At 55.9% G+C, this 22,220-nt stretch overlaps 3 protein-coding genes across 3 annotated transcripts in view; 1 reads left to right on the top strand and 2 right to left on the bottom strand.

The window, feature by feature from the left end:
- MCAM (melanoma cell adhesion molecule) overlaps nucleotides 1-22,220 on the bottom strand; it is a 155,160-nt gene that overhangs the window by 60,073 nt on the left and 72,867 nt on the right. The gene's annotated exons all lie outside the window — the stretch shown is intronic.
- C1QTNF5 (C1q and TNF related 5) lies at nucleotides 561-9,196 on the top strand. Its single transcript, XM_075604152.1, has 3 exons — nucleotides 561-884; nucleotides 3,516-3,724; nucleotides 5,149-9,196. Exons 2-3 carry the CDS (start codon nucleotides 3,520-3,522, stop codon nucleotides 5,676-5,678), a joined length of 735 nt encoding a protein of 244 aa, XP_075460267.1. The 5' UTR covers nucleotides 561-884; nucleotides 3,516-3,519; the 3' UTR covers nucleotides 5,679-9,196.
- On the bottom strand, nucleotides 14,656-17,176 carry RNF26 (ring finger protein 26). The gene has a single exon (XM_075604146.1). The coding sequence runs from the start codon at nucleotides 16,575-16,577 to the stop codon at nucleotides 15,243-15,245; it is 1,335 nt and encodes a 444-aa protein (XP_075460261.1). The 5' UTR covers nucleotides 16,578-17,176; the 3' UTR covers nucleotides 14,656-15,242.

The raw sequence follows: 22,220 nt of genomic DNA, 5'->3' as shown, positions 1-22,220 counted from the left end.
CCTCTCTCTCCCCCTTGCTCTCTCTCTCTCTATCTCCCCCTTTGCGTGCTCTCTCTCTCTCGTTTCTCTTGCTCTCTTGTTTCTCCCCCTCACTCTCTGTCCCCCCTTGCTCTCTCTTGTTCTCCTGTCTCTCTCTACCCCCCTTGCACGCTCTCTCTCTACCCCCCTTGCTCTCCTGTTTCTCTCTCTCTCTCTGTCCCCCTTTGCCCTCTCTTGTTCTCCTATCTCTCTCTCCCCCTTTGCGCTCTCTCTCTACTCCCTTGCTCTCCTGGTTCTCTCCCTCTCTCTCTGTCCCACCCTTGCTCTCTCTTGTTCTCTTGTCTCTCCCCCTGTCCCCCCTTGCTCTCTCTTGTTCTCCTGTTTCTCTGCCCCCCCCTCTCCCTCCCCCTTGCTCTCCTGTTTCTCTCTCTCTCCCCCCCTTGCTCTCTCTTGTTCTGTCTCTGTCTCCCCCCCTTTGCGCTCTCTCTCCCCCTTGCTCTCCTGTTTCTCATTCTCTCTCTCTCTCTGTCCCCCCTTGCTCTCTCTTGTCCTCCCCCCTCTCTCTCTTTCTATCTCTCTGTCCCCCCTTGCTCTCTCTTGTTCTCCTGGCTCTCTCCCACCCTTGCGCGCTCTCTCTCCCCCTTGCTCTCCTTTCTCACTCTCTTTCTCTGTCCCCCCTTGCTCTCTCTTGTTCTCCTGTCTCTCTCCCCCTATCTTTTTCTCCCTCTCTCTCCTTCTCTAGTCTCCTGATATTTTTCCCTTGTGGATTTTGGCTCCTTAATAGAATAGTTTGACTCAGCGAGGGGAGAGACGGGGGGAGAAGGGGGTAGAGCGTCAGTGCTGGGAGAGACACCCAGACATCAGGAGACTGAGAGACACCCAGGAGACCAAGACGGACAGACTCAGTGAGTATAAACTTAGAGGGAGAGGCCCAGGCATCAAAAGAGACAGAGAGGATGTTTGTCTTAAAGAGAGAGAGGGGAGGGGGAGAGAGAGTAATATAATAAGTCTAAACAGAGACAGTGAATATATATATATAGAGAGAGAGAGAGGGTGAAAGGTGCACACACACAAAGAGAGAGAGAGACCAGAGAGACAGACATTGTGTAACAGAGACAGCTGGCCCTCTGGGTGTGAGATCCCCCTGTTTCATAGGGTGGGGGGTGTAGTGTGTGTGCAGGGGGGTGGGGGGGGGGGGGTGGTAGAGAGTATTGTGTGTGTGTGCGGGGGGGGGAGAGTAGTGTGTGTGTGTGTGTGTGTGTGTGTGTGTGTGTGTGTGTGTGTGTGTGTGTGTGTGTGTGTGCATGGGGGGAGGGTGTAGTGTGTGTGAGGATGGGGGCGCTCTTGGGGTGATTTTCTCCCCTCCTCTCCTCTCTCAGGGTGATTTCTCCCCTCCTCTCCTCTCTCAGGGTGATTTCTCTCCCCTCCTCTCCTCTCTCAGGGTGATTTCTCTCCCCTCCTCTCCTCTCTCAGGGAGATTTCTCCCCTCCTCCTCTCCTCTCTCAGGGAGATTTCTCCCCTCCTCCTCTCCTCTCTCAGGGAGATTTCTCCCCTCCTCCTCTTCTCTCTCAGGGAGATTTCTCCCCTCCTCTCCTCTCTCAGGGTGATTTATCCCCTCCTCCTCTCCTCTCTCAGGGTGATTTCTCTCCCCTCCCCTCTCTCTCAGGGTGATTTCTTCCCTCCTCTCTCAGGATGATTTCTCTCCCTGCCCTCCCCCCCCCCCCTCCTCTCTGTGTGATTTCTCTCCCCTCCTCTCTCAGGGAGATTTCTCCCCTGCTCCTCTCCTCCCTCAGGGTGATTTCTTCCCCCGCTCCTCTCAAGGTGATTTCTCCCTCCCCCCTCCTCTCTCAGGGTGTTTTCTCCCCCCCCCCTCCTCTCTCAGGATGTTTTTTCCCCCCCCCCCTCTCTCAGGGTGATTTCTCCGCCCCCCCCACCCTCCTCTCTCAGGGTGATTTCTTCCCACCTCCTCTCTCAGGGTGATTTCTCCCCCCCCCCCCACCCTCCTCTCTCAGGGTGATTTCCCCCCCCCCCCTCCTCTCTCAGGGTGATTTCTCCCCTCCTCCTCTCCTCTCTGTGTGATTTCTCCAATCCTCAGGGTGATTTCTGTCCCCCCCCTCCTCTCTCAGGGTGATTTCTTCCCCCCCCCCCCTCCTCTCTCAGGGAGATTTCTCCCCTGCTCCTCTCCTCCCTCAGGGTGATTTCTTCCCCCGCTCCTCTCTCAGGGTGATTTCTCCCTCCCCCCTCCTCTCTCAGGGTGTTTTCTCCCCCCCCCCCTCCTCTCTCAGGATGTTTTCTCCCCCCCCCCTCTCTCAGGGTGATTTCTCCGCCCCCCCCCCCCCCACCTCCTCTCTCAGGGTGATTTCTCCCCCCCCCCCTCCTCTCTCAGGGTGATTTCTCCCCACCCACCCTCTCTCAGGGTGATTTCTCCCCCCCCCCCCCCACCCTCCTCTCTCAGGGTGATTTCTTCCCACCTCCTCTCTCAGGGTGATTTCTCCCCCCCCCCCCACCCTCCTCTCTCAGGGTGATTTCTCCCCCCCCCCCCACCCTCCTCTCTCAGGGTGATTTCCCCCCCCCCCCCCCTCCTCTCTCAGGGTGATTTCTCCCCCCTCCCCTCCTCTCAGGGTGATTTCTCCAATCCTCAGGGTGATTTCTCTCCCCCCCCCTCCTCTCTCAGGGTGATTTCTTCCCCCCCCCCCCTCCTCTCTCAGGGTGATTTCTTCCCCCCCCCCTCCTCTCTCAGGGTTATTTCTCCCCCCCCCCTCCTCTCTCAGGGTGATTTCTCCCCCCTCCCCTCCTTTCTCAGGGTGATTTCTCCCCCCTCCCCTCCTCTCTCAGGGTGATTTCTCCCCCCTCCCCTCCTCTCTCAGGGTGATTTCTCCCCCCTCCCCTCCTCTCTCAGGGTGATTTCTCCCCCCTCCCCTCCTCTCTCAGGGTGATTTCTCCCCCCCTCCTCTCTCAGGATGATTCCCCCCCCCCTCCTCTCTCAGGGTGATTTCCCCCCCCCTCTTCTCTTAGGGTGATTTCTCCCCCCTCCTCTCTTAGGGTGATTTCTCCCGTCCTCCTCTCTCAGGGAGATTTCTCCCCTCCTCCCTCAGTGTGATTTCTCCTCTCCTCTCTCAGGGTGATTTCTCCCCTCCTCCTCTCCTCTCTCAGGGTGATTTCTCCCCCCCCCCCTCTCTCAGGGTAATTTCTCCCCCCCCCCCTCCTCTCTCAGGGTGATTTCTCCCCCCTCCCCTCCTCTCTCAGGGTGATTTCTCCCCCCTCCCCTCCTCTCTCAGGGTGATTTCCCCCCCCCCCTCCTCTCAGGATGATTCCCCCCCCCCTCCTCTCTCAGGGTGATTTCCCCCCCCCCCCCCCTCTCTCTTAGGGTGATTTCTCCCCTCCTCTCTCAGGGTGGTTTCTCCCCTCCTCCCTCAGTGTGATTTCTCCTCTCCTCTCTCAGGGTGATTTCTCCCCTCCTCCTCTCCTCTCTCAGGGTGATTTCTCCCCTCCTCCTCTCCTCTCTCAGGGTGATTTCTCTCCTCCCCTCCTCTCAGGATAATGCACTTCCTACATCTCCTCTCCCTCCTCGCCCTGATATTGCCCTCCTCTCAGATTGACGATAACCAGATCCCCGCTTCCTGCTGCGGGGCCCCTGGGATCCCGGGGACACATGGCAGCACAGGGGCCCCGGGCAGGGATGGGAGAGATGGGAGGGACGGGGCCCTGGGAACAAGTGGAGCCAAGGGAGACTCCGGAGAGCCAGGTAACGGCTGGGGACCCTCCCACCGCAGGGTGACTCTGTGACACAGGTACTGGGGACCCTCCCACCACAGGGTGACTCTGTGACACAGGTACTGGGGACCCTCCCACCACAGGGTGACACAGGTACTGGGGACCCTCCCACCGCAGGGTGACTCTGTGACACAGGTACTGGGGACCCTCCCACCACAGGGTGACACAGGTACTGGGGACCCTCCCACCGCAGGGTGACTCTGTGACACAGGTACTGGGGACCCTCCCACCACAGGGTGACACAGGTACTGGGGACCCTCCCACCGCAGGGTGACTCTGTGACACAGGTACTGGGGACCCTCCCACCACAGGGTGACACAGGTACTGGGGACCCTCCCTACGCAGGGTGACACAGGTACTGGGGACCCTCCCACTGCAAGGTGACACAGGTACTGGGGACCCTCCCACTGCAGGGTGACTCTATGACACAGGTACTGGGGACCCTCCCACTGCAAGGTGACTCTGTGACACAGGTACTGGGGACCCTCCCATGCAGGGTGACACAGGTACTGGGGACCCTCCCACCGCAGGGTGACTCTGTGACACAGGTACTGGGGACCCTCCCACCACAGGGTGACACAGGTACTGGGGACCCTCCCTCCGCAGGGTGACACAGGTACTGGGGACCCTCCCACTGCAAGGTGACACAGGTACTGGGGACCCTCCCACTGCAGGGGGACTCTGTGACACAGGTACTGGGGACTCTCCCTCTGCAGGGTGCCACAGGTACTGGGGACCCTCCCACTGCAGGGTGACACTGTGACACAGGGACTGGGGACCCTCCCACTTCAAGGTGACACAGGTACTGGGGACCCTCCCACTGCAGGGTGACAATATGACACAGGTACTGGGGACCCTCCCACTGCAGGGTGACAATATGACACAGGTACTGAGGACCCTCCCACTGCAGGGTGACACTGTGACACGTACTGAGGACCCTCCCACTGCAGGGTGACAATATGACACTGGTACTGGGGACCCTCCCACTGAAGGGTGACAATATGACACTGGTACTGGGGACCCTCCCACTGCAGGGTGACATTGTGACACTGGTACTTGGGACCCTCCCACTGCAGGGTGACAATATGACACTGGTACTGGGGACCCTCCCACTGCAGGGTGACAATATGACACTGGTACTGGGGACCCTCCCACTGCAGGGTGACACTGTGACACGTACTGAGGACCCTCCCACTGCAGGGTGACAATATGACACTGGTACTGGGGACCCTCCCACTGCAGGGTGACAATATGACACTGGTACTGGGGACCCTCCCATCGCAACGTGCCACAGTCAGAAGGGACCGGTAACCCATCCAGCCTTCCCCTCTAACCCCAGGGTGACAGGGGACACCCAGCGCTCGTCTCACCCCCTCCTCTCCCTCCCCCCCCCAGGAATGTCGGGTTCCCGCGGTTTCACTGGCGCGGCCGGCCCCGCCGGCTCCCGCGGCGAGCAGGGGGCGCAGGGTGAGTGTGCGGTGCCCCCTCGCTCCGCCTTCAGTGCCAAGCTGTCCGGATCCCGCAGCCCCCCCCTCCCGGGGCAACCCGTCCCCTTCGGGAAGGTCCTGGCCAACGAGCAGGGGCATTACCACCCCGACAGCGGCCGCTTCCGGTGCGTGGTGCCCGGCCTGTACTACTTCTCCCTGCACGGCACGGTGTACCGCGGCGCGCTGCACCTGCAGCTGGTGATGAACGGGCGCCCTCAGGCCTCCTTCTTCCAGGCGGGCGATGGGTCCAAGCCGGGGGGGCTGTGCGGGGGGGCCGCCCTGCACCTGGAGCCCGGGGACGAGGTGTGGGTGCAGCTGGGGGATTACCCGGGGCTGTACGCCAGCGAGGGCACAGACAGCGTCTTCACGGGCTTCCTCATCTACTCCGACTGGGTCCCGCACCCCGTATTCAGCCCTCTGACTCCCCCAGACCCCTAATATGTATAGCAGGGACAGTGTGACACAAGCCGCCCCCCCCCCCCCCTCCAGCAGGCCAGAGCTGGCCCCAACATTACATTAATCCCACCCCCATAAAGTGCCCTCACAGGTATAATGTAGCCCCCTCCACCCCCCAAATAACATGACCACTATTATAAGAAGTTCTTATCATGTACTCATTACCAGCAGCCCCCCCATAATATATCTGCCCCCCGCCCCCCCCCCAATACTTCCTAGTTCCTGCTGGATTCAAAATGTGCCCACCCTCCCCCTTATAACCCCTTCAAACTTCTCCCTCGGGTATATAAACACCCTGACGTACCCGCCCCTGGGCATGTAATATATACCACCCTGTGGGTATTTAAGAGGACTCAATGACAAGTCCCCCGCCCCCCGCCCCAATAACACAGCGACAAAGCCTGGTGTATAACTCATGAGGTTAGCACAGGGCTTCACAGCCACACAGGCACAAGCTTTATAGAGTGAGGGGGGAGAGATGGAGAGGGACAGGGGGGTAAAAGATGGATATTTGTTAAATGAAGAAGGAAAAGCAAAAGGCAAAGTCAGGGGGAGAGCAGAACATAGAAATCTCTGCAAGCAAAACAAAGAAGGAGAAAGTTATAAAAAGGAGAGAAGATAAAGGACAAGATAAGAGGCCGGATTACCAGCAGGGTCAGTCCCACCTGCGGCCACCAGAGGGAGCCGAGTGATGATGCACAGCCTGTCAGCATGTCACAGTGTGTGTGTGTGTGTGTTACACCAGGACATGGTCACCCTCAGCATGTCACAGTGTGTGTGTTACACCAGGACATAGTCACACTCAGCATGTCACAGTGTGTGTGTGTGTGTGTTACACCAGGACATAGTCACATTCAGCATGTCACAGTGTGTGTGTTACACCAGGACATAGTCACACTCAGCATGTCACAGTGTGTGTGTGTGTGTGTGTGTGTGTGTTACACCAGGACATCGTCACACTCAGCATGTCACAGTGTGTGTGTGTGTGTGTTACACCAGGACATGGTCACATTCAGCATGTCACAGTGTGTGTGTTACACCAGGACATAGTCACACTCAGCATGTCACAGTGTGTGTGTGTGTGTGTGTGTGTGTGTGTGTGTGTGTGTGTGTGTGTGTGTGTGTGTGTGTGTGTGTGTGTGTGTGTGTGTTACACCAGGACATCGTCACACTCAGCATGTCACAGTGTGTGTGTGTGTGTGTGTGTGTGTGTGTGTGTGTGTGTGTGTGTGTGTTACACCAGGACATAGTCACATTCAGCATGTCACAGTGTGTGTGTTACACCAGGACATAGTCACACTCAGCATGTCACAGTGTGTGTGTGTGTGTGTGTGTGTGTGTTACACCAGGACATAGTCACATTCAGCATGTCACAGTGTGTGTGTTACACCAGGACATAGTCACACTCAGCATGTCACAGTGTGTGTGTGTGTGTGTGTGTGTGTGTTACACCAGGACATAGTCACATTCAGCATGTCACAGTGTGTGTGTTACACCAGGACATAGTCACACTCAGCATGTCACAGTGTGTGTGTGTGTGTGTGTGTGTGTGTGTGTGTGTGTGTTACACCAGGACATCGTCACACTCAGCATGTCACAGTGTGTGTGTGTGTGTGTGTGTGTGTGTGTGTGTGTGTGTGTTACACCAGGACATAGTCACATTCAGCATGTCACAGTGTGTGTGTTACACCAGGACATTGTCACACTCAGCATGTCACAGTGTGTGTGTGTGTGTGTGTGTGTGTGTGTTACACCAGGACATAGTCACATTCAGCATGTCACAGTGTGTGTGTTACACCAGGACATAGTCACACTCAGCATGTCACAGTGTGTGTGTGTGTGTGTGTGTGTGTGTGTGTGTGTGTGTGTGTGTGTGTGTGTTACACCAGGACATCGTCACACTCAGCATGTCACAGTGTGTGTGTGTGTGTGTGTGTGTGTGTGTGTGTGTGTGTGTGTTACACCAGGACATAGTCACATTCAGCATGTCACAGTGTGTGTGTTACACCAGGACATAGTCACACTCAGCATGTCACAGTGTGTGTGTGTGTGTGTGTGTGTGTTACACCAGGACATCGTCACACTCAGCATGTCACAGTAAGTTTGTGTTACACCAGGACATAGTCACATTCAGCATGTCACAGTGTGTGTGTGTGTGTGTGTCTGTGTGTTACACCAGGACATCGTCACACTCAGCATGTCACAGTAAGTTTGTGTTACACTAGGACAGTCACACTCGGCATGTCACAGTATGTGTGTGTTACACCAGGACATCGTCACACTCAGCATGTCACAGTATGTGTGTTACACTAGGATAGTCACACTCAGCATGTCACAGTGTGTGTGTTACACTAGGACAGTCACACTCAGCATGTCACAGTGTGTGTTACACCAGGACATAGTCACACTCAGCATGTCACAGTATGTGTGTTACACTAGGATAGTCACACTCAGCATGTCAGTGTGTGTTACACTAGGATAGTCACACTCAGCATGTCAGTGTGTGTTACACTAGGACAGTCACACTCAGCATGCCACAGTATGTGTGTTACACTAGGACAGTCACACTCACCATGTCAGTGTGTGTAACACTAGGACAGTCACACTCAGCATGCCACAGTATGTGTGTTACAATAGGATAGTCACACTCAGCATGTCACAGTGTGTGTTACACTAGGACAGTCACACTCAGCATGCCACAGTATGTGTGTTACACTAGGATAGTCACACTCAGCATGTCACAGTGTGTGTGTTACACTAGGATAGTCACACTCAGCATGTCACAGTGTGTGTGTTACACTAGGACAGTCACACTCAGCATGCCACAGTATGTGTGTTACACTAGGATAGTCACACTCAGCATGCCACAGTATGTGTGTTACACTAGGATAGTCACACTCAGCATGTCACAGTATGTGTGTTACACTAGGATAGTCACACTCAGCATGTCACAGTGTGTGTTACACTAGGACAGTCACACTCAGCATGCCACAGTATGTGTGTTACACTAGGATAGTCACACTCAGCATGTCACAGTGTGTGTTACACTAGGACAGTCACACTCAGCATGTCAGTGTGTGTTACACTAGGACAGTCACACTCAGCATGTCAGTGTGTGTAACACCAGGACATAGTCACACTCAGCATGTCACAGTATGTGTGTTACACTGGGACAGTCACACTCAGCATGTCAGTGTGTGTAACACCAGGACATAGTCACACTCAGCATGTGTGTGTGTGTGTGTGTTTTACACTAGGACATAGTCACACTCAGCATGTGTGTGTGTGTGTGTTTTACACTAAGACATAGTCACACTCGGCCTGACAGTGTGTGTGTTACACCAGGACATAGTCACACTCAGCATGTCACACCCTAAGATCCCCCCACCACAGGGGAACTGTGACTGATATGACGTTACAGAGTATCACTGCGTTTTACTTAGACAAACTCCTTGACTTTTTTTATATCTAAAAATTGACATAATAAAGAATGTCTCACATTGCGTCTCCAGCCTGGATCTGTGAGTCCAAAATGTGTTACCCACTGCTTCCTAAAACCCCTCCCACTGCTTCCTAAAACCCCTCCCACTGCTTCCTAAAACCCCTCCCACTGCTTCCTAAAACCCCTCCCACTGCTTCCTATAACCCCTCCCACTGCTTCCTAAAACCCCTCCCACTGCTTCCTAAAACCCCTCCCACTGCTTCCTATAACCCCTCCCACTGCTCCACATAACCACTCCCTACAACTGCTATTCCCCCATATACCCCCTCACTATAACTCCTATTACCCCATATACCCCCTCCCTATAACTCCTATTACCCCATATAACCGCTCCCTATAACTCCTCCTATTACCCCATATAACCGCTCCCTATAACTCCTCCTATTACCCCATATACCCCCTCCCTATAACTCCTCCTATTACCCCATATAACCGCTCCCTATAACTCCTCCTATTACCCCATATAACCGCTCCCTATAACTCCTCCTATTAGCCCATATAACCGCTCCCTATAACTCCTCCTATTAGCCCATATAACCGCTCCCTATAACTCCTACATGGTTTGGATGACTTAAAACCTAAATGACGAGCCTCCTATACACAGCCAGCTCTTACTGTATATAGCAACACTAAAGCCGCGATGAAAGTGGCGGCGCTCGTGCGTGCGACGCCAAAGCACATTACTGTTGTCCAAGGAGCGCGCACATCGTGCGTGCGACCGTCTCCCAGCACGCCATTTTTTAAGACATCAGCCAATCGGGGCGCACCACTCACGTGACGGCCACGCCTCCCGATGCCTCCTGCCTGGTTTCGCGTGCACGCGTGGCGTCACGCCAGCAGTATAATCTCGGCCTTACACGCCTAGTTACATCATAATGCTAACAAACGTTCTATGAATGGGGGACTCCCTCCCAATTCACTGGTTTCAAATGTTGATTATTTATTACACAGGACGACAGACAGGTGCGTAAATGTACATGGATGCAAGGGTGGTGGTACACAGTGATAAAGACATCTTTATTCCGTATTTGCCTCTGTATGTGAAGCACGATCCTTTATAAGGAGCTGTGCTTCACTGCTGAACAAGTTTCGGACATCCTGAGATCAGGCGCATTACTGCTGGATGTGTCATAAATCGCACATGGAGATCACCAACAATAGTCTTATATATACACACACAGGAGGGAGGGGAGCATACCGTCATTATAAGGACAGGAAGAGAGCCTGCTTCCTGTACTGTGATTATAGGGACAGCTGTTATGAACAGGACATCTGAGTCAAGGGGACTGAACACAACCTATATTTCCAATGTCCTGATGTCATCAAGTGTGAATCCTATAATGTGATGTCATTAGCCTGCGCAAACTCTGTCGTCATGACACAGATCAGCTTACTGTCCTGTTGTCAGAACATACAGTAGGACAACAATCTGTTACTGTCATTAGGTCAACATCACTATGAGAAACTGACACTTTGGACCAGGCGTGGCCAACTCCAGTCCTCAAAACCACCAACGGGTCAGGTTTTCGGGATATGCCTGCTTCAGCACAGGTGGCAAAATCAGTGGCTCAGTCAAAAACTGCACGCCCCATGCAGAAGCAGGGATACCCTAAAAACCTGACCCGTTGATGGCCCTTGATGACTTGAGTTGGCCACCCCTGCATTTTTGGTCCCCTGTGGGACTGACACTACAACCCATTAAACATGTTACTCAGTCACATCAGTCTTTTGTGGGAGTGACTGTCCCGGACTTGTACCTCGTCTCCCCTCCCTGCTCTCTCCTCGCCCAAGTGTCCCCCACTGTCAATTAGTGTCACACATCGGGTGCTGCAACAGCAGCACAGGAAGGAAACGGGACAATATGAACAGAGACACGACATTCAATCCCGAGATCAGAGCTCCGTCCCACCCTGACATCCTGGAGACACGGGGTTAATGAAGCCTTTCCCCGGAGCAAAAAGTCCTGCCCTTATACCCTGCGAGCGGGCAAGGACTGAGGTCATGGCTAAGAATAAGGGGAAGTGTGCGTAGGGGGATTGTATAGGGTCCGTCCCCTGATAACCTACAACCAAAGCCCGGCTCCCAGTACTGTGCGTCAATGCAGAAACGCGCATAATCGCTTTAGGTGACAAACCTCTTTAAAGACCAATTGTAAAAAGCGCCTGTTACTTATCTAAGGCCTCGTCCAGGGTTGCTGCTTGCTGGAGGAGGCGCGCTGCCGCTCGGCACTGAGCCCCTACAGCCGCAATGAGAGCGGCTTTAGTAGGGGCTCGCCTATGCTTCCGCAAGCGCGCGGAAGCGCAGGTCTTAGCAGATTTTTAAATTTCAGTGCTCGGAGCGCAGGGCCGGTCACGGGAGCGGTTCGCCCAATGAGGGCGAACCAGCTCCATGACGTCACTGGCCGCCCCCGACACGCCCCCTGACGGCGCACTGTCTAAGGCCAGGGAAAGCACCCGCTTTCCCTGAGCCTCAGCACGCTAGCGGGGAGCTTGGCCGAGGCCTAAAGCTGCAGATTAAACAATATCCTATGTGGTTTTTTTTTTTTTTAAATAAATCAGTTATGTACTATGAGAAAACACTTGTAGCATTTTTTTCCCTTTTTTAAACAACTCTGAATGACATTTATAATGTATTATAATGTAACAAGCATTTTTGGTTTCAATAGCAACCATTTACAAAGTCATCCCCTTCCTCTTCTGAAACAGGCTCTGGCACACCCCTTTTGAGCCCTGTCCTCTCTCTAGCAGTGCACCAATTATATCTAGTGACTGCCTGGTCACATGATCTTCCCCACAGAACTTTGCATCTTTGGTCCTCTTCTGCTGCACTGACAGGCATTCAGTGAACCCACGAGCCAAATCTTCGCTGATCGATCACAGGAGAATGGATCGATCGGCAACTTAGCCAATGACTTATTGTGTGAATTGTATTGATGCAGATATTAAAAGGGGGGAAATCAAATGTAAAAAACGTCGGCTTGGACGGCTGAATGTGCAAGAACGGGACACAGACCGGAAGTTATTCAGTAATAATGAGCGTTTGTCACAATTACATTGGTGACGGGACCAGCACAATTCCACCATCGCTAGTGCGAGGCTATACGTGGCACTGCTCATGTCACCAACCACGTGTGATCTCCGGTGCAGAACTCCAGGAAGTAGGACAGCGCCTTTCCCTTTTCCATATAACAGGACAGGCACAGGAACGCGGGTTTTCCTTTAAATTGGTGAATAAAGTTTATTGCACAGATCAATACTCGGGTTCCCAGTTTGCATCGTTATTAAAACGGTGATGCGTTGAACTGTGTAATAAATGTGTTAAAGATCCCGGGAGCAGCGGCTCTCCCGTTTCTGTATCGGCTGTTCCAGCTGCACCCCGAGGTATGTCCCTAGTCCCCGGTCTGCCGGGGTGGAACAGGCAGAGGTGCCAGATTGCCTGAAATCTGACCTGTGTAGCGACTTAGCGCGCACTGACCTGTAAGTCACCACCGGGGGCCGCCCACAGAGCGCCCGCTCCAGCTTTACCAGTGCGACAGCCGGGCGGCAGGTTTCAGTGTGCGATGACTGGCCGCGGCGGTGACTGGCAGGTCAGCATCGCTTCGTGCAGAGGGAGGGGCAAACAGAGAAGGGAGGAGCGTGGTGCGAGGGAGGGGTGAGGGGGCCAGCCAGAGGGAGAGGTGGGGGGGGGGCCGGCCAGAGGGAGAGGTGGGGGGAGGGGCCGGCCAGAGGGAGAGGTGGGGGGAGGGGCCGGCCAGAGGGAGAGGTGGGGGGGGGCCGGCCAGAGGGAGAGGTGGGGGGAGGGGCCGGCCAGAGGGAGAGGTGGGGGGGGGCCGGCCAGAGGGAGAGGTGGGGGGGGGCCGGCCAGAGGGAGAGGTGGGGGGGGGCCGGCCAGAGGGAGAGGTGGGGGGGGGCGGCCAGAGGGAGAGGTGGGGGGGGGCGGCCAGAGGGAGAGGTGGGGGGGGGGGGGGCGGCCAGAGGGAGAGGTGGGGGGGCGGCCAGAGGGAGAGGTGGGGGGGGGGGGCGGCCAGAGGGAGAGGTGGGGGGGGGGGGCGGCCAGAGGGAGAGGTGGGGGGGGGGGGGCGGCCAGAGGGAGAGGTGGGGGCGGCCAGAGGGAGAGGTGGGGGGGGGGGCGGCCAGAGGGAGAGGTGGTGGGGGGGGCGGCCAGAGGGAGAGGTGGTGGGGGGGGCGGCCAGAGGGAGAGGTGGTGGGGGGGGCGGCCAGAGGGAGAGGTGGTGGGGGGCCGGCCAGAGGGAGAGGTGGTGGGGGGGGCGGCCAGAGGGAGAGGTGGTGGGGGGGCGGCCAGAGGGAGAGGTGGTGGGGGGCCGGCCAGAGGGAGAGGTGGGGGGGCAGGCCAGAGGGAGAGGTGGGGGGGCAGGCCAGAGGGAGAGGTGGGGGGGGCAGCCAGAGGGAGAGGTGGGGGGGGGCAGCCAGAGGGAGAGGTGGGGGGGGGCAGCCAGAGGGAGAGGTGGGGGGGGGCAGCCAGAGGGAGAGGTGGGGGGGGCAGCCAGAGGGAGAGGTGGGGGGGGGCAGCCAGAGGGAGAGGTGGGGGGGGGCAGCCAGAGGGAGAGGTGGGGGGGGGCAGCCAGAGGGAGAGGTGGGGGGGGGCAGCCAGAGGGAGAGGTGGGGGGGGGCAGCCAGAGGGAGAGGTGGGGGGGGCAGCCAGAGGGAGAGGTGGGGGGGGGCAGCCAGAGGGAGAGGTGGGGGGGGGCAGCCAGAGGGAGAGGTGGGGGGGGGCAGCCAGAGGGAGAGGTGGGGGGGGGCAGCCAGAGGGAGAGGTGGGGGGGGGCAGCCAGAGGGAGAGGTGGGGGGGGCAGCCAGAGGGAGAGGTGGGGGGGCAGCCAGAGGGAGAGGTGGGGGGGCAGAGCGAGGGATAAGGGGGACAAAGGGAGAGGTGGGGGGGGCAGAGCGAGGGATAAGGGGGACAAAGGGAGAGGTGGGGGGGGCAGCGCGAGGGATAAGGGGGTGGGGGCGCAGAGGGAGCGCTCCAGGACTTTGCCCCCCACTGCTTTCAATTATGACCGTGCCAGGTGGGGCGGGGAGGCGTGTCAGAGTCTGCATCACAGATACACAACGACACACACTTTGGCCCACCTCTGCCTAACTACATGGAAATGATACATATATTAAACACACTGTTGTTTTTCTAAGGATGGAGGTGCAGATATTAAAATATTTCAGCTCCAAATACAGAAATGTGCTACAGGAAGCGTCTCTCCGACACTATCATTTCATCAGCACCACACCGCGTATTCTCCGTCTCTAGGAAAAGGAGCTGCAACTTATTCCACACACACACACACACGTGTACTGTTACACACACGTGTGTACTGTTACACACACATATATACTGACAACTGCGCGCACACATTAAAAATAGCGCACACACACACACACACACACTTTTACATACACAAGGATAGTGCAAACATGTATGTGAAAAACAAGGCGGCCCCGGATACTCGCATGAAATCTCCTTTATACAGTGAAAGAAAATATGACAAGCTCCCAATGAAGAAAGGTTATTGGCCCCTCAAAATAACAGTAATAATCATCATTACCACGTTACCCGCTCCCTGAAAATGCACACGCTGCACGTAACCCTCGCACAAGTCCGTCCAGGTGTTTAGGCAACAGAGAAACAGCCAATTTCAGGGAACTTTTAAAATGGCCGCTACCGGGAATTTTTAAAAACTGCAACAGCTCGGCTGCGATTTCTGCATCTTTGGGCTCGATGCAGCGTGTTACTATATCTGCGCCTCGCTGCTCGGGCAAAGCTATCACAGCCCGCTGGAACGTTATCTAGCGAGTCTCCTCTGAACATTAACTACCTCTATATATGGCTTTCATTTGTACATTTTCCTGCCCCTCCTATATTACACCTCCCTTACCCAGAGGGGCCATGTTGGACGTGCATGGTCATACTCGGCACCGCTTTATAGTGCTGCTTGCTCATTTTCAGAGAGACCCCTCACGTTTAACCCTTTGCCTATGCTCTCGGACACTGGTTCAGAGCAAGCCCTGCAGGCTCCGTAGTTGTAAGGTTTTTTAGGTGTACACGTTTAGGGTCTGCAGGATCATCTGCCGGCACAGGGGACAGTTGCGCTGGAGGATGGGCTGTTGCAGCAGGATCTGGGTGCAGGACCCGCAGAGGCAGAGGTGACGACAGGGCAGCAGCAGGACGGTTTTGGTCTCATCCTGGCAGATCACACACTTCTTCCTCTCCTCCTGCTCCTTCAGGAGCTCCCAAGGGTCTCGTGGAGGGGGCATCGATGCCCCATCCTGTCTGGGAGGTGCCACATTGCGGTCAGGAAGGTGTGGCACTGCGATCGGCCCCCTGGCGGGCACGGGAATTGGCAGCCTGGCGGGCACGGGAATCGGCAGCCTGGCGGGCACAGGGATCGGCAGCCTGGCGGGCGCGGGGATTGGCAGCCTGGCGGGGTGATGCTGGGGGTCCTGGGCTTGGTTTACTCTGGTTCTGCGGTTCTGGTCCCTTTCCCACGCAGCTCTGTATATCCGGATCAGGTGAAGGCTCCTGGCTGCCACCCTCCTCCAGACCTCACAGTTCAACAGCTCCCCTGCGCACAGCCACACCGCGCGGCACACACGGCGCACACGACCACGCAGCAGCCGGGAAGCCAACGTGGGCCTGGTCAGCCCCATGCAGAGCCACAGGAGGAGGAGAATGAGAATCAAGTACAAGTTCCGAAAGAAAATGCTCCCCAGTCCCCTGCTCATTGATGCCAGCCCATCCAGTGCCAACTGGCACGGGCTCCACAAGAGGATCACCATAGCAAAGGCGCTGCTGGACAGGTGCGAGATGAATGATTCGAGCAGAGCCGACCCCATGAGGAATGAGTCGGCCAAGGCCAACCAGAGACCCAGCGCCGATGAGAAGACATTCTGCGTGGCGATGAGGCACACATTTACCAAGCTGTTCACCAGGTAGGCTGCCAGGCTGCCCGCGATACCCAGGGCCTCCCACAGCTGCCGGTGCAGCCCCTGCCCGGACGTGGCAATGTGGAGCAGCACTCGCTGGACCGTCTCTTTGCTCCGCAGCAGAATGTGGCTCAGCAGGTTTCCCACCAGTTTCAGGCTGTCCAGCCCCGCCAGGCCTCCCCGCATCGTGTCACCGATCGTCTGCAGGGCGCCCAGCGCCAGGCCGGAGCAGGACTCCCCCAGCCGCAGGGCGTAGGCAAGCAGCCCATCCCGGAACTGCAAGATGCTCAAGACCAAAGCCCCCGGCAGGCTGAGTGTGAAGCCGATAGTCCACAGAAGCGCGGAGACCAGGGAGGACACCAGGCAATAATTCAGGTCCAGAACCAGGAGCAGCATCTCAAGGGTCCAGCCCAGGCCGCTGAGAAGCAGGAGCAGCACCTCCATGTGTGAGCAGGAGGGAGGCTGGGGGCCACAGGCGGGCGCTGGAGCCCAGCAGGACCCCTCATGGGCAGGAAGGGGAGACCTGGAGATCAGGGGCTACTGGTTCCGATGGATCCCCGGAGCTTGCGTGAGAGAGGGGGGATCAAACCGGGCTCACCTGAAATCAGATTCTGCGGTACACTCCAGCCCAACATGGGTTCGGTGCAGGTGCTGACAAGTTCTAGGTTGCCATGGACCCCGGTGGTGGTCAGCGCTGGGGCAATCCAGTTCCAGGACCCCCCTCCCCCAGGTTCTGGGAAGGATGCTGTGTACCCGGGATCTTCGGTGGTGATTGGGTACCTCGGTACCAGTTCTGGTTCCTCCCGCAAGGGGAAGTTCGGCTGTGACTGGGTACCACGGTACCGGTTCTGATTCACCCCGCCGGGTCGGGGCAGATCGGTTGCCCGGGAAACGTCAGAGCGCAGCGCGCGCCGCCATGTTGGTCGGAGTTTGTTGGGGGGATTCCTGGGGGCGGAGCCTAAGCTAGGCCAGAACAAGCGAAGCACCGATCGCATCGATGCGACGCCTGCCTCGCAGCATTTCACCTCGCTGGCTGAGCGACGGCGGAAGGGTTAATGTTGCCATACCCCGATTGGACGGTTCAAATCCCGCAGATGAGGGAAGGACGCGCTGATTGGGCAGATTCGGAAGACGCACGGTTCTGATTGGCCGAGTGACTCCAGGCTCCCGCCCCAAAGGGGAAGGTAAAAGGTGCATTGGGCGGGTTCATACATTGGCTCCGCCCCCTGGGTCATGGGGTCCTGCATACCACGTGGGGCTGGACTTTAACTTGTCGGGTAGCACATGACCTGGCGGGGGGGCGGAGCCTGGGAATTACTGTATATACACACACCCTCCCCTCCTCCGTCTGTATATACTGAGACACAGAGACACAGAGGAGACACTGAGACACTGAGACACTGAGACACTGAGACACTGAGACACTGAGACACTGAGACACTGAGACACTGAGACACTGAGACACTGAGACACTGAGACACTGAGACACACACACACACACACTATATACTACTATATGTGATATGTGTATGTGTGTATATATGTGTATATATCACACTTATTAAGGTTATGGTGGGTAAAAAAAGTGACTAAAACCCTCCACAGTAAAGCATAAAGCAACTGTAAATATTCCTGTATATTCATCTGCATGTCTTAGACAGGTCTGCAACCCTGTCTTTCACCATTATCACCCAGCACACAGCACTTCCACTGCAGCAAGGGATTGTGGGAAATGACATGCAAATGAGCACACAGTGCCACCTTTTATCTAATGCTCACATGACATGAGCAACCCTTAGCCAATGCATGCTGCTTTAAGCCGAGTCCATAGAAGGACAGGCCGCGCTCAGCCGTGCGGACGCTCCGCGCTGAACCCCTGCATCCTCAATGAGGATGCCTTGAGAGGGGGCTCACGCGAGCGTCCGCAGGCGTGCTGAGTTGGATTTTTCAGCCGGCAGCCAAGCTGTTTTTCAGCGCGCTGTCGGCTGAAAACATCTAATCAGCGCAGAGCAGCATCAACGTCACGGCGCCGTGCTTTTGTCTCTTTACCTGTCAGGTATTGTATGCTGTGTATTTTTATGACCTTAGCACCACCTATTACTACTTCACCACTGGAGTGCAGGATATCTATCTATCTATCTATCTATCTATCTATCTATCTATCTATCTATCTATCTATCTATCTATATATATATCTTACTATATATTTCTGAAAGCATTGTATGTGTCCCTGTCTGCACTGTCCCTAGCGGCAATCTGATTGGTCCCTTGGCCCGCCCGCCCCGCACACCTCTCATTGGCCTGAGGCGGAGTGACGGGCCAAAGGTCCAACACACACACACACACCTCTTACACACACACACACACCTCTTACCCGCCGGTCCCGGAGGCTCCGCCGCTTCCTCCCCGAACATCAGCCTGAAATCCAACTCATCACAGCCGCAGTGCGCGGCGCTCATCGGGACCCACGCGCACCTCCTCCTCTCCCCGGGTCTCCCGGTTTCCCGTGCTTTTTCCACCCCCCACCCCCCCGGCGCCGCTACAGTCAGCGGGGGAGCGGAGCGAGCGCCCGGGACACAGCGGGGGACTGTCACCTCACCACGGCTCTCAATTGTGTGCACGCGCCGCTCGCCCCCGCGCTCTCCTCCTCCCCGGGATGCCGCTGTGTCCGCTCCCCGCACTCTCCACACTGTGACCCGCCTCCTGTACTGGCTGCACGGGTTCCCACACCTGCAGCTCTCCCTGCGGCCCAGGGGCAGTGACTTCAACCCCACGGACAGCGCCTACCAGCAGGTCAGTGGCACCCGCGGCCTGTGTGCAGGGGGTGTGTAAGTGCCACGGCCTTTGTACAGGGGGTGTGTAAGTGCCACGGCCTTTGTACAGGACGTGAGTGGGTCTGTCCTTAGCCTGGTAGTGGGTGCAGCTCTGTCTGTGGGACAAGGTGCAGCCTGTGGCTGTGAACTTCCCTGTGTCAGTGGGTGCAGCCTGTGGCTGTGATGCCCCCGTGTCAGTGGGTGCCTGTGATGCCCCCGTGTCAGTGGGTGCAGCCTGTGATGCCCCATGCCCCTCCCTGCCCTTTGCCCCCCACCCCTCCCTGCCCTTTGCCCCCCGCCCCTCCCTGCCCTTTGCCCCCCACCCCTCCCTGCCCTTTGCCCCCCCGCCCCTCCCTGCCCTTTGCCCCCCCGCCCCTCCCTGCCCTTTGCCCCCCCGCCCCTCCCTGCCCTTTGCCCCTCCGCCCCTCCCTGCCCTTTGCCCCCCTGACCTTTGCCCTCCACGCCCCTTGCCCCCCCCCGCCCTTCCACACCCCTCCCCCCCCGCCCTTCCACTCCATGCCCCCTGCCCTTCCACGCCCGGGCAACGCCGGGTATATCAGCTAGTATATATATATATATATATATATATACACACACACACACATACACATGTTCCGATGCTGTTACAATGAATGAAGCCAAAAAAAAGGTTTTTACTTTAAAACAGTGAAAGTACAGTGCATACTGGAATGGGATCTGTGATTGAAGTCTATCCCTGTGCAGTATGCGTTTTATGACTTGAGGTGTTAAATGGTCCCTGAATGTTAGTGATGTAAGAGTAATGTGTGTGTGTATGTAAATATATATTGGTAAAGAGTCCACAGTGTATACAGCGCTTTACAAAAGGTGTGTGTGGAGTTGGAGTGTATATTAATGGTGTGGGTAGGTGTGGAAATGTAAGAGGCTGTGGCATAACTAAAAGTGTGTGTAGATACTATGTGGTCCCTATTGGTATATAGGGAAGGAATTACACAGAATATTTGTATGTGTAAGAGACAGCTGTGTACATATATAATATATATATATATAATACCTGCCTGTGATGCTAATTTTCTGTGATTGGTGTTTTTCAGCAGCACTGGGGTTTGGGCTATATATATGTACTCTGCACTGCATTCATTGCACCACCTTGAGAAAGGTCCCACTGGGGGACCGAAACATCGGTTTATGTGTCTTTTTCAATACAAAAACTTGTGATCAAACTTACCAGAGTGCTGTCTCCTGATCTCGTGCTTCAAACGGTATCTTATGGTTTATTATTGCTTTATGGGACAAGCACCCAATTTTTTGTACTTGCAAGTGGAGTGCCGGCTGCTTCTGTGGATTATATATATATATATATATATATATATATATGGCAGTATGTATGGACATGGCATTTAGCACTCATGGGAAGAGCGTTCTCTCGTGACAGATGTTGACTTCTCTTCTCCTTCCTCCCCGCCATGCTTTGCCATGGAGGAAGGGTTGTTGAGTTGGTGAAGTGTCAGCGCCTCTGGATGTAGAGATGTTACGTGCTTGCCAGGGTTGCACACTGCACATTTGATGGCTTCTTTACAGTCTTTGGCTAGATGGGTTGTGGAAGCGCAGCACCAGAAGCAAACTCCAAACTCTCGGAGTAACTTCTTGCGTTCCTCTATGGACTTCATCCTAAACCCATTACACCTGTTAAGTGGGGTGTGGCTTCTTGTGTATGGGGCATTCCCTGTTTGGGTCCCCTGTCTCCCTGCTTGGAGCGGTAGAATGATTGGGACATGTAGATGTTTCAGGGGACATGTCTGTCCTGTGGACCGAGATAGGTGTTCTGGTGCTGCCGTATCTTGTCACCGGTCCTTCATTCTTTAGGCTGCTCGCACTGGGTGCAGTTGGGGTACCTAGGATACAAGAGGTTCCTAGTTGATCCAGCTGGATGCAAGGAATCAGAAGAGCACAGCAGCAAAAATGGGGACCAAGCAGTTGAGTGCCGTTAAAACAAGGTGATTTTAATCCATGAGGGAAGTGCACAGGAACATACAGGTGGGCCGAGTGATCCTCTAACGCGTTTCGCGCTTGTGCAGCGCTTTGTCAACACTTTGAATTCAATTGAATAAATCCATTTATCATTTACTATTGCTTGAGTGCTTTTAGTGGGACTCTTTTCTCTTCTCTTTTCGCTTTCACATATTATTGTCCCCAGCACCGTCATCAGGTCACTATAATTATTAGTCTGACTTTATTCTTTGATAGGGTGACCACCCGTCCCCCTTTTGCCGGTACAGTCCCGGTTTTTCGGGAGCTGTACCGGTTTTCTGTGTGTACCGGAAATGTCCCGGATTTTCCTCACTGTGTCCCCATTTTTATTTTTTTGTCGCCGGCGGTGCGCGAGTAAGCTGCGGTGCACTGTGCGCTGTGCTCGAGTCTGCGGTGGCGCGGAGGAGGAGACTGCAGCAGCCCGGCTGGTAAGTATTTTTTTTAATGCCAACCCCCCCCCCCCCCGGCAGTTTCCTACCATGTTGGCCAATCCCCAGCGTCCCGGCATTAAGCCCCGCCCCCGGCATCATCCTTCACCAAGGACCGGCATCCAGCATGTGGAATGGATGGAAGGAAGGGTGCCTGGGGGCGGGGCTTCCGCTTCCTGCGGCAGAGCACACGTGGTGTGTGTGTCTGCCCGCGGCTCCTGGCTCTTCTGCGCGGTGTTTCCCCCCCTCTGCCCACCCGGGGGGATAGGGGGTGGGTTTTTATCCTTTGCCTCCTGTCCTGGCGCTCCCTTCCCCCCCCCTGTCCCCTTGGTTCGGGAGATGGGCGCGGGGGCGGGCAGTAGTGGCTGCGCGGTGTTCCCCCATTCTGCCCCGGGAGCCCGTGGCTGCCCTCCGGGGGAGGGGGGGGGCGGCAGTTTACCTTTGTGTCCCGGCGCTCCTATCCCCCCCCCCCCCCCTAGGTGCGGGAGATGGGCGCGGGGGTGGGTGCAGGGGGAGGCGGAGAGCCACCGCTCGTGGCTGCCTCTGTCTGTACTCCAGTCTGTGTGTGTGTGTGTGTGTGTGTGTGTGTGTGTGTGTGTGTGTGTGTGTGTGTACCAGTGTGTGTGTGTGTGTGTGTACCAGTGTGTGTGTGTGTGTGTGTGTGTGTGTACCAGTGTGTGTGTACCAGTGTGTGTGTGTGTGTGTGTACCAGTGTGTGTGTGTGTGTGTGTGTGTGTGTGTGTACCAGTGTGTGTGTGTGTACCAGTGTGTGTGTGTGTGTGTGTGTGTACCAGTGTGTGTGTGTGTGTGTGTGTGTACCAGTGTGTGTGTGTGTG

This window comes from Ascaphus truei, chromosome 6, assembly GCF_040206685.1.
Source record: "Ascaphus truei isolate aAscTru1 chromosome 6, aAscTru1.hap1, whole genome shotgun sequence".
Lineage (NCBI taxonomy): Eukaryota > Metazoa > Chordata > Amphibia > Anura > Ascaphidae > Ascaphus > Ascaphus truei.
The sequence above is the reverse complement of the archived record's forward strand: the minus strand, read 5'-3'. Positions and strand labels throughout refer to the sequence as shown.

Excerpts from the sequence above, each read along its gene's own strand:
- C1QTNF5 (XM_075604152.1), top strand. The coding sequence starts at position 3,520 with ATGCACTTCCTACATCTCCTCTCCCTCCTCGCCCTGATATTGCCCTCC. Across the intron at positions 3,725-5,148 it reads GGGAGACTCCGGAGAGCCAG|GAATGTCGGGTTCCCGCGGT; the intron begins GTAACGGCTGGG and ends TCCCCCCCCCAG.
- RNF26 (XM_075604146.1), bottom strand. The coding sequence starts at position 16,577 with ATGGAGGTGCTGCTCCTGCTTCTCAGCGGCCTGGGCTGGACCCTTGAG.